The sequence below is a fragment of the Cryptomeria japonica genome, chromosome 10, assembly GCF_030272615.1.
Source record: "Cryptomeria japonica chromosome 10, Sugi_1.0, whole genome shotgun sequence".
Classification (NCBI taxonomy): domain Eukaryota; kingdom Viridiplantae; phylum Streptophyta; class Pinopsida; order Cupressales; family Cupressaceae; genus Cryptomeria; species Cryptomeria japonica.
The window spans coordinates 263,236,503-263,248,613 of NC_081414.1; the positions used below are offsets into that span (position 1 = coordinate 263,236,503).

The 12,111-nt window shown below is 35.0% G+C and overlaps 1 protein-coding gene across 2 annotated transcripts; it reads right to left on the minus strand.

Moving 5' to 3' along the window:
* Positions 1-3,133: 3,133 nt before the first annotated feature.
* Positions 3,134-4,361, minus strand: LOC131855754 (early nodulin-93-like). Of its 2 annotated transcripts, XM_059213187.1 has the most exons (5): positions 3,971-4,359; positions 3,731-3,792; positions 3,546-3,621; positions 3,353-3,446; positions 3,134-3,322 (listed from the first exon to the last, which is right to left on the minus strand). In XM_059213187.1, the coding sequence occupies exons 1-5, from the start codon at positions 4,098-4,100 to the stop codon at positions 3,313-3,315; spliced, it is 372 nt and encodes a 123-aa protein (XP_059069170.1). In that variant the 5' UTR covers positions 4,101-4,359; the 3' UTR covers positions 3,134-3,312. The 2 variants fall into 2 exon arrangements, with proteins under 2 accessions (XP_059069170.1, XP_057848832.2); XM_057992849.2 differs by having other exon boundaries at positions 3,134-3,446; positions 3,971-4,361.
* Between the last annotated feature and the right edge of the window lie 7,750 nt (positions 4,362-12,111).

Consider the following 12,111-nt stretch of genomic DNA (forward strand, 5'->3'; position numbering starts at 1 on the left):
ATGTGTATGTCCTAAGGTGTACATATAATTATTTTATATCTATGTATGTACATGTATGTAGGTAGGTATGTATGTTTGTGTATGTTTGTATGTAGGTTTGTATGTATGTGTATGTAGGTGTATGTATGTATGTGTACGTATGTATGTAGGTTTGTATGTATGTATGTACGTATGTATGTGTATGTTTGTTTATATATTTACATATGTATGTGTGTATTTATTTTCTAATATTCTAAACTAACATGATAGAATAGATACAAAAAAAAAATATTTTTTTTAAGAACTTAAAAAAAAAAAAATTCTATTAAAAGCGATTTAAATTAAAATAAAATAATATAAATTAATATGTTAAAATAAATACATTTAATTTTTTTTTAAAAAGGTACTTACCGCCGAAACCCTTTCGGCCGAATCTCTGAGACTTTTTGTGCCCTCATGCTTAACTCCAAGCCGCTTAATGCAAAATGAGCAGCTTGGGCAGATTTCAGCACCTATATAGGGCAAGGGGTTTCCAGTCGGAACGGTTCCGACCGAAAACACCTTGCCACGAGAGCACAACGTGGTTGCCAAATGGGGCCAAATTGGTCCGGCCGGAACACTTCCAACCGGAATAGGCATTGTTAGCCTAAAGTGCGACACAGATCCGTACGATCACCCTTATATTATAATTTTGATTGATATGTATACTGTAATTGAAGTATTTGTTATTATGATGATCTGTTTCATGTCAAGTGTCGGGGGTTGAGATGTATATGGAAGCATTATATGGGATGACATAGTTGTCATAGACCATCTAGGTTTTTTGTGGTGACGCTTTAATGTAGGATGCAAAATGAAACTATTTTTGAGTCAAATATAGGTGTGGCAATTTTTTGTTAGTATGGTAGATATAGATAGGGGATATTAAAAACTGTGTAACAAGAAAATAGGTAGAGGAGATACTTGGTGAAAATAGAAATATGTTTTAACTAAACTAGCATATATGGAGGGGGTATTAGAAATATAAATATAAAGGGTATACATGAAATCAAGGAAGTTTATTACTACCCTATGAAGGCATGGGTTATTGCTTTAATTTATCAAGTGAATCCTTATCTACACAAATGTCTCATGACCATACCATATTGAACAAATGAATCATGACTTCTCCATATGGATGATCACCACACATAATAAGTTATAAGTTGAGCCTAGTCACACTTGGTCAAAGCTTAATGACCAAAATTATCTAAAACATGCACTATACAACTTAAAACAATATTTATGGCTAACAATAGAAGAGACAAACATTTAATTGGTTATAACTACATGTGTTTCCTCTCAAAATTCCTAGAACATTTCCATGTTTCTAGATATACTTGTGCCCTAACAATGCTACAAGTGTAGGTCTACACTATCCTACACAATCCAATGACAAACTATGCAATTATGTCATTGTGAGTTTTCTCCCAAATGAATTGTGATTGAGAACATAACAAAACTAGACTAAGATAAGTCTCTATGATAAATTGTAACACCTACAACTTAATGGAATGTACCACCGCAATAAATTATATAGTTATTTACCAATTTGTGATAAAAATGCATTAGAAATATTACCAAGAACTCTTTGCAATTGAAAAACACAACAAAGTCCCCATAAAAAGTATATATAATTAATGAAAGGTGTTGAAAATATTCTACATAAAATCTTATCAATTTCAAAAATTAAAACTAAGTTAATTATATATATTTTAGACAATCATTATGCATTGTAAATAGAAAATAGTCATAATTGTGATAAATATTATTATCTATATGTGTTCACATAATCATTCTTAATTATTATAATGATCAAAGCCCAAAAATATAACAAGTTTCATAGAGTTCATTTAGTCCCTGTCATTGCAATATGTTTACAAGTACAATGATAATAACCAATTCATATGAACTAGAAGAAAACATAAATTAGGCAGTTTCTTAGTTTCAATAATACTTGTTGAGCAACTATCTTGAGTAAATTAATAATTGTTTGATTAAAACAAAGGCTAATTAAATAATAATAATTATGTATAGAACCTATTTAGGGAGTCGAAAAAGTGGTGAATGGGAAGAATGCCAATAGTTGAATTTCAAATAGGTTTTTCTAGCGACAAGGCCTTCAACTACTATAATTTATGTTCTATAACTTACTAGAGCTTGAAGAGGATGTAGAGGATGATCGTGGTGGTTTTAATCAATATGCTTCATGTGTTTTAGTTTGGATATAGGTTAGGTAGAAATTCCTTAGCAAAGGAGGAGTCAAATCATCAATCCTTTCTATAGTTTTTAGAGGGATAAGGAGGTGCCTCCTACACAGGTAAACATCTATGAGAAAATGTTTAAACCCTTATCATGTGTGGCTCTCAATTTATGGTTCAAGACAAAGGTAATTTCTTTTCTTCTAATTCAGGTATTCATGTTCTCAACATCTCAATCAAGCCATTCTCTTTAATAGTTGAGGGGCATTGCCACAATAATGTGTCCCACTTTTGGGACATCCTAATTTTTGCGTAAAATCACACATTTTTTAGAAAATATAGTGATTTAAGCTTTGAGGGGTTCCATTTAAAGGATTTTAGTTGAAGAGGGTTAGATCAAACCCCCTTGGATACAACCCCTCTAATCTTAAATCATACTTGCGAGGGATGCTGACAAAAATCCCTTTTGTGTTATTATTTGGGAGATCAAATGAATGCATTTAGAAGTTATGTTTTGTAAGCATGTAGATTTTATTATTAGTTTTCTAAAAAAATGTCTTTGAACATTTTTAATTTGATTATTATTATTATTATTATTATTATTTCTTGCTGAATGTTTGATTTGTAGTGACAACTTTAATTATAAAACAGAACTCAAATTGTAAGAATAAGTACACATTTAATTCGTTCGCTTTAGAACATTAGATAATCAAAATTAGCGCCACAACTATAGTTATCCATTAGATATAAAACTGAAATAATTTTGTTGGTTTATGAGCATGCTAAATAAAACTAGTTGAAACTGAAAAGGGTCTAGTGTCTCTAATTTCGACTAGTATTTTTTAATTAAATGTTCATAGATCTTATCATTCGAGATAAGGCGAGACAAGTATTACAGTCAAAGGTTACAAATGTTCTTCAAACACATGCCATATTCCATATAGGGTCAAATGGTCTTGAATAATTATATAGCATTTTTACCATCGTTCTTCCGATTTAGAGGAAAATGGGAAGCTTTTCCTTTCTACACATTCTGAACTCCTAAGCATTACCCCGCCATTCTTGAAGGTTCAATATACATTTACAGAACCGTTCAGAAGGAGGCTTCCCCATGACTTGCTAATCCGAAGGAGGCTTCCCCATGACTTGCTAATCCTTCAAACGAGTTTTTTCGTGCAGATGCCAAAATAGTCTTGTCTGCTACTATAAAGTATGCTGCTCCACTAACTGCATCCACCCCAAAAAATCATGCATATTAATAAGATGTACTCAAATTTCTTGCCCTGTAAGAACGAAAAGAAACAGAAAACCTAACATACAACTTACCTAAAGAGATGATATGTGCCTGAGCAGCATAGTTGAGATTCGCCCTTGCCCAAGGAATAGCCCGTGCTCCCATCATCTGTTATCATGATAAACTATATCAATTACATTGCACATATACTGAATATTGTAGGCAATACTATACTCAGGGCAAAACATGGGCAAGAACAGTAATCACTAATACTGACCACGGGGATTGCAGCTGCAACAAATGCAATTGCGGCTGCCTTTGCCCCTGCTTTCACTCCATCTGTATACACACACATATATGTCAATACCCACATTCACCAAACAGCAATGGTTCACCCTGATTTCCTGACAACTACCTACTTTCCATTACCTTTAACATAGATCTAAACCTAATGCTAATCTGATCAAATCAAACAAAAATTGGAATCGTGGAAGATGATTATGAAAACTGTGACTACCTTGGGAGCTTTGCTTCGCTGTGAGTTGAGCAGTGGAATTGGGTGTAGTGAGAGGAAAAGGCGTGGAAGCCATGGCCATGTCCTCCCTCCTCACTGCCCACCAGTTGCGTGCATTAATTGCAATACCCATTACTCAAAATATGAGTTTGAAAAGGTTAAAACTCTATTCTGTTCTGTGAATTTAACAGACAACTTAAACGCGCTAAGGTGCAGAGATAATGAAGCATCTGGGTATATATAGAACTTTGCAGGAGAATGATAGTTGTAGGGGGTCGAGCATAAACCGGGGTCCGCCGCGGAAAGCAGCAGTTTGGGAATGTGAATGGAGAGATAATATGAGTATTGTGGGTGGATCTGGTTTGGTGTGGTTTCCCCTCAAAGAAAATCGACTCCATACGGTGAATACCGTCGCTTAGCCAAGAAACCACCAAGCTTTTTATTTGTTTTGTAAACCAACGTTTAAGAAATCGAGGGCCTCTGACTTCCCTGGGTTAAGCTGTATTTTACAGACCCCGGTTTTCGTGCACACATAATGGTCACTGTTAAACGCTTTCCACTTCTCTCGTCAGGATTGGCTGTCGAGAATCATAGTACAGGAGTTTGTATTTGTTATTTAATTTATCTCCTTCGCAATTCTTTACCTTTACCAATATAGGTTTTCTTTATAGACTTTTTATCTTGTCAGTGTTTAGACGAGTTGGAGGAGTAGTTTCTTTAAAAGGCCTCTGTTTTATAGGTTTGAAGTAGATTACCTACCTAATGAATCTCTCTTTACATACATCTCCTTCAGGACCTTTAGAGAGAGATAGGTATGTAGAGGACTTTTTATCTTGTCAGTGTTTAGACGAGTTGGAGGAGTAGTTTCTTTAAAAGGCCGAAGTAGATTACCTACCTAATAAATCTCTCTTTACATACATCTCCCTCATGACCTCTAGGGAGAGATAGGTACGTAGAGAGAGACAAGTAGAGAGGGGGAGAGAAAGAGATGGAGGGAGGGAAGAAGGTAGAAGGTAGAGAGAGGGGATTAAAAGTAGAGAGGGATAGAGAAATATAGGTAGGTTAGAGAAGGAGGGAGAGGCATGTATAGAGAGGGAGAGGGGAGATAGATATACATAGAGATAGAAGGGAAGAGAGAGGTGGGGGAAGGAGAGTAGGAGAGGTATGCAGATAAATAGAGGTAGGGAGGGAGTGGGGAGGAGGTATATGTAGAGAGAGAGAGATTGGGAGAGAGAAAGAGAAAACGAGTAGAGGGTGTGTGTGTGTGTGTGTGAGTGAGATAGAGAGATAGAGAGAGTGAGAGAGGTATGAATCTTGAGGGAGATAAAGAGAGTGAGATACAGAGAAATAGAAAGGGAATGAGGGAGGAAGGGAGAGAGGGAGAGGGAGAGGGAGAGAGGTAGATATATGTAGATAAATATAGGCAGGGAGGGAGGTAGGTAGAGGTATGTAGAGAGAAGGAGAAGGGAGATAGAGATAAGTAGAGAGGAAAAGGGAGAGAGATATAAGTGCAAATAGAGCATGGTAGGGTGGGAGGGATAGAGGGAGATGCATGTAAATAAATAGAGGTAGGTAGGGAGTGAGTATGGGTATGTAGGGATATGGAGAGAGAAGATATAAATAAGGGGAGACATGAAAGGAGAGAGAGAGGTGGAGAGGGGGAAAGAGAGGTGAGATGGAGAGGAGAGATTGTAAGTGAGGTAGATAGAGAGAGGAGAGAATGAGATAGAGGGGGGGGAAGAGGGAGAGTGATAGGGAGAGAGATAGGTATAAAGATTGTGGGAGACAAATAGAGTGAAATAGAGATAGAGAGAATGATGATAGGAGCTTGGTGATTATTGAAATTTGTCCGAGTTTGAGAAATTATAAGATCTAGAGCTTGGGGAGAGAGGAGAGAATGAGATAGAGAGGGGTAGAGACAGGGGAGAAAGAGAGTATAGGTCTAGAGCTTGGGGGAGTTAAAGAGAATGATAATAGGAGCATGTTGATTACTAAAATTTGACTTAGTTTGAAAAATCATAAGATCTCCTAAAATATAGAATATGCATTATGAATCCTAGAGATATGAAACCATCCTCGAATATCCTACAAATATATACATAATATATAACTTATACTTAAATGTTATATTTTATGTATACATCTTGATAAAAAAACACTAATGGGAGGAGAAAGGAAGTAGCATTCAAAACCCGTTCATGCTTTTTGGAACTAAAACCCAAGCATGGTTATGTTTTTTTTTTGTAACTTAGTATTAGCATAACACGTACATGTTATGCTTATTTAGCATATAGCACGAACGTGTTTTTCTTATTGACCAAAACACATATGTGTTTCATTCTTAAGAACATACATATTTTTAATTCAAATGACGCATACATGTTTTGGCTTGTACTTAGGCTTAGATGACAAGCCTTAGGCTTGGGAGCTTCATTTCCCTCGTTTTGATGTGATTTTTTCTTCCTTTCTCATTTCTCAACTTGCTCATCATCAAGTTTATACATTATATATTGGGTCTTAGTAAAATTACCACCATAATTTCACATGTCTTTTAAACTTTCTACCCATTTTTTTTAGATTTGATAAATATTAATATATATATATACATATATATATATATATATATATATATATATATACATATATATATATATATATATATATATATATATATATATATATATATTAAATTACCAATGTTTCCATAGTTATTAGAGACATGTGTAACATTTTTTGAATAAATTCTGACTTACTTGTTCAAATTTGAAATAAATAATATAATAATGTTCTATATTTCATTTTTTATTATTTTTGAGCAATTTATGTGACGTGCACGTTCAACGTTCTAATCTTCAAGATGCATCCACTTTGAAAAATCATAAAAAAAATCAACCAAAAATTATAAAAAAATATGCAACTTCTAGTACTCACTCTTAACAATATTCCCACTATTGGGCTTTTTAAAATTCTAAATGCAACTAAGAAAATTGGGGGGCGCACATCATATACTAAAAAAATAGGAAGACTTTTGTGTGTGTGGAGTATTTGATCCTCTTAATCTTATCCATTTTTAAAAAACTTTAACTTAGTTTAGAAACTAGATTCAGAGTACTACAATTATTTTCTGTTTGGTATCTTCAAATTTTGAGTGCATGAGTCTTAAATTACTCCTCCAAGTTTAGGTTTAGCTAATTTTAGAAGAAAAAAAGTGGCCACTCAAGATCTCCTTTTTGCACACCATCTTGGTGCACTTACCCAATTGTTCATGCCATTAGATCATTAAGATTGAAAAACCTCAAATATTTATAACTCTTTTTGCTTGGAATGCCTTAAAATTTGCTTAAGAATCATGTATTCTAGGAGTGATATGGTGTTAGCTTTCTATTGAAGAGTAGATGGTTAGTTCATTATAGCTCGATTGGAAACTTGTAGCCATTATATCAAAATATTGAATGGATATGGTATTTTTTATCTTATTTTTTTCTTTCATTGTCACCAGTGATACAATAATGAATATTGTTAGATTTTTAATCCCTTTTAGAAACATCAAAATACCACATGTTACCAAAACTTAATAATCTTGATCTCTATGTGGGCTTTGGGTGTATTGATGACTTGTAAGTTCTCAACTAATGGTGCAACGAAATGAAGTTGTTAGACTAACAACTTTCATATGTTGCACGAGTCGTTGATCATTGAGAAAAGAGTAATGGTCCACACTTACTCCCTCATGAGAATATTATAGGTCCATCGTTTCAATGTTGGCATCAAACAACCAATGACATAATATGAAAAACATGTTAGGTTGGTAATGCAGAGGATTTGTGAAACTATGGCTTGTGTCCACCATGATGTCACATTTTCCTTCATTTTTTGTAGCCTTGTTAAGAGAAATGGGGACCTATTTTAAGCCAATGTGGCTCTATCTTCTAATAGAAATAAATAAATCTATCACACAAAGGCTCAATAGGAAAAATAAGCTTGCAAAAGAAAAATGCTCAAAAGGCAAATAGAGAGAAACACTCTAGAGGTCTAATTTCTAACTTAATACGTAATTGCTCAAATCTCACTTGTACAACTTACAATAAATAATATATTTTGATTTATGCTTATGTACATACATATTATTAGATTAGCTAAATTTTCTTCCAAAATTGTGATTTGTAAACATTGTCATCTCCTTTGATGAAAATGTTCTCTATTTTTTTGGCCACTCTAGATTAGCTCTCCAACATTACTATTATCTTTAACTATATCTAGATTAAAGATGCTTTCAAATTAAGCTCCCATCAAATAAGAAAAAAATATGGAGGTAATGTGGGTAGCTATAAAAAGGAAGAAAACGAGGATGTTGAGTTAATTATAAAGGCAATTCAAAACATTAAAGATTCAATAAAACAATAATGAGAATATTAAAAACAAGTATAATATTATGAGATTAGACAAAAATGAAATATAAAGATAGGGAAACAATTTGTAATCACAAATTTCATAATATTTTGTCACCTACTAGCTTGTTAGTGGTATACCTATATTTTGAAAAAAATATGTAAAAGGTGTCGAAAGATATCATATTTGATCATTATTCCACTTTAAAAATTATTATATTATATATTATATTAAATTGTTATTATATTATAATACTGTAATTAATATTAAGTTATTATTATGATATTGATTATATTATTAGATTTGAATATATTCTTCTTATTATTATATTTATATATTTTTATTAAATCTTTAAAAAACCAAAAAGTTTTTAATAGTAACTCAAAAAAAGGATATGAAAGATCAGAATGATCCTCCAAATGAGATAGCTGAAGTGGTTGATGACACTTATGAAAGCAAGGCAATGGAAGCAAGAGATTAGCAACCTGAGGAAGGAGAGATCCCTGATCCCCAAGTGGAAAGGACTGACTCTTCTCTAGCCATGCCAAGTTTTGAAATCCAAGAAGCCCAAATATGTGCAATTTTGGGTATGAATCTTTCGGATTTGGATCAGAGTTTTGAAATTCAAGAAGCCCAAAAATGTGCAATTTTGGGTATGAATCTTTCGGATTCGGATCAGAGTTCAAGAACAATGAAAAATGTTTCAACTGGATCCAGAACTCCTAAATGGGGTAATGAAGAAGAAATTTCCAAAATCCTCATCAACCCGGAAGCGGCTCCTGTGATAGAAACAGAATGGAAGCAACCAAAAAACAGGAACAAGAAAGCAGCAACTCCCTCGACTTCTCTAATAAGGAAATCCAGCAGAATAGCTCAGGTTGATGTGGGATACATTTCCTCTTCCCCAGGACGGCCCTCTAACCACAAAGTTAGAGACAAGGAGGCCAGCAAGAACATAGCAGATGGAACTCAAAAAACTCTCAAGGAGTTGGGAATTGGTAAGTAGCTATGAAGATTATTTCTTGGAACATAAGGGGACTCAATAATCCCCATAAACATGATATTATTAGGAATATGATAAGAGATAGCAATCCTGACATCTGTTAAAGGTCAGGTCATTATTCAGGAAAGTAACTTTTCTTGTATCAAATTTGAGCACCTAAAAGATGGTTCTTCATGGGTTCTCACTAACATTTATGCTCCTAATACCTTAAAGGCTAGAAACTCTTTTTGGAAAAAGATCATCCAGGCTAGGGACAACTTCAAAAATCTTAGTTGGATGGTTATGGGAGACTTTAATACTCCTTTGAAAGAGGAGGAAAAATTTGGAGGCAGTCCTCCTCAGCTGGAAAGTAGGATGGCCCTCATGGAATTTATTAACTCCCAAGCTCTTAATGATTTGGAGATACAGGGTTGCAATTACACTTGGACAAACAGACGAACTGGTAATGACCTTATCCAAGTGCGTCTTGATAGAACTCTCATTTCCGATGATTGCTATAGTCAGTACTTCTGTTCTTTGTCTGCCCACATTCGGGTTGGATCCGATCATTTTCCTATCACCTTCATTGCTGACTTGATCAATAGAAGGAGAAACTTTCCCTTTAGATTTGAAAAAATGTGGACCCTTCACCCTGACATCAAAAGAAATATTCAGAAATGGTGGAGTATCCAAGTTGAGGGAACGACTATGTTCAAAGTTGTTAAGAAGCTCAAAAGTGTGAAGGACAACATTCGACTCTGGAATAAAACCAATTTTGGGAATATATTTGAGGCTAAGAGTAAAATTCAGGAAAACCTTAAAGAAATACAGGACCAGATCCAGAAGGATGGTTTCAGTACTATGTCTATTGCTGATGAAAATGAGATCCTTAAGAAATACCATAACATTATTGCCAAAGAGGAAATGTTTTGGAAGCAGAGATCGAGATGTATTTGGCTCAAGGAAGGGGACAAGAACACAAGATTCATCCATATGTCACTATCAAGCATAAAGCACTCAATAGAATGAACAATTTAGTTGTGGAAAGTGGGGAGCTGGTCAAGGAGGATGAAATAAGGAACGAAGCTAAGAGGTATTTCTTGGATCTCCTGAAGAGGGATCACAGTCTGGATGTTGAAGGCCAATCCTCTTTTCTTCAGAACATTCCTTGTCTCATCGATGCTCAAATTAATGCCTCCCTCTCTTCCATTCCCACTATCTTAAAAATTAAAAATGTTGTTTTCTCCTTTGATGGTAACAAAGCACCTGGACCTGACGATTTCCCAATGTTCTTTTTTCAAGATTTTTGGGATATTATTGGTACTGATGTTGCCAATGGGGTTAAGGAATTCTTTGGGGCTAGAAAAATCTTGAAAGAAATCAATGGTACTTTTATTTCTCTTATCCCCAATATTCAAGGTGCTGACTCTTTGGACAAATTCAGACCTATTAGCCTCTGCAACTCCTTTTACAAGATTATTTCTAAGGTCCTAACTACTAGAGTTTTGTCTATCCTTCCTGCCTTAATTAAACACCAGCAAAATGGGTTTGTTCCTGGAAGACAAATTATTGATTCCATTATTACATTTCATGAGAACATTCATTCTCTTGTTAGAGCTAAGAAGCAGGGTCTCATCCTTAAGCTTGACCTCTCCAAAGCCTATGACAGGGTTGATTGGTCTCTTCTTCAGAAAGTTCTCACTTCTTTTGGGTTTGCCCCTAGAGTTGTGGATCTTTTCTCCCAACTCACTACCTCTGTGTCTTTTGTTGTTCTTGTCAATGGTTCTCCTTCTACTTTTTTCCAAGCCTCGAGAGGTCTTAGGCAAGGAGATCCTATCTCCCCCATCATTTTCATAATTTTGGCAGAATGCTTTGGTCAGACCATGGAAAATTTGGTGCAGCAAGGGTCCTTTAAGGGCCTCCAACCTTCTTCTGCTAACCTTATCTATTCCCACCAGTAGTTTGTTGATGATACAATTATTATGGGGGAGTCAAGTATCTCAGAAGCTAAAGTATTGAAGAGTACCCTGTGTAAATTTGCCGCTGCTACGAGGCAGCTTATTAACTGGGCCAAAAGTGATGTCTTTTTCATTAATACTCCAGAGAGAAGACAACAGAGGATCAACATAATTCTGGAGTGTAAGATTGCTGACCTTCCTGCTACCTACCTTGGACTCCCCATGGGGATTGCCCCTCTTGATTCCTTCTGGAGTTCTCTAGTTGACAAATTTCACAAAAAACTTGCAGGTTGGAAAGGGGCCCTCTTAAGTCAAGCTGGTAAGCTCCTACTCCTTAAGGCTACTCTTCAAAGTATTCCTATTTATGCTCTTAGTCTCTTCAGAATTCCAGTCAAGTATGTTGAAGCAATTGAGAAAATTCAAAGAAGATTCCTATGGTCTGGGGTTGAAGAAAAGCAAAGAATGTCCTTGGTGGCTTGGGATCAGGTCTGTAGGCTGAAAAGCAAAGGTGGTCTGGGTCTCAGGAGGATTCGTACTTTAAATGAATCTCTCTTGTCCAAACAAGCTTGGAGATGGTTTCATTCTGATTCTGAATGGTGCAAAATTTGGAGAAGTAAGTACTTTCTTCTGTCTTCTTCTCTCTCTTCTTTTCTTAATTCGGATTTCCACATAAATGGATCCCATATTTGGAACCATGTTTCTAATTGTAAAGATGTGATTGCTAAAGGAGTGATATGGAAACTTGGAAATGGCAAAAAAGTTAGATTCTGGGAGGATCCCTTGCTTTTTGATAAACCCCTAATGGACTCCCATGA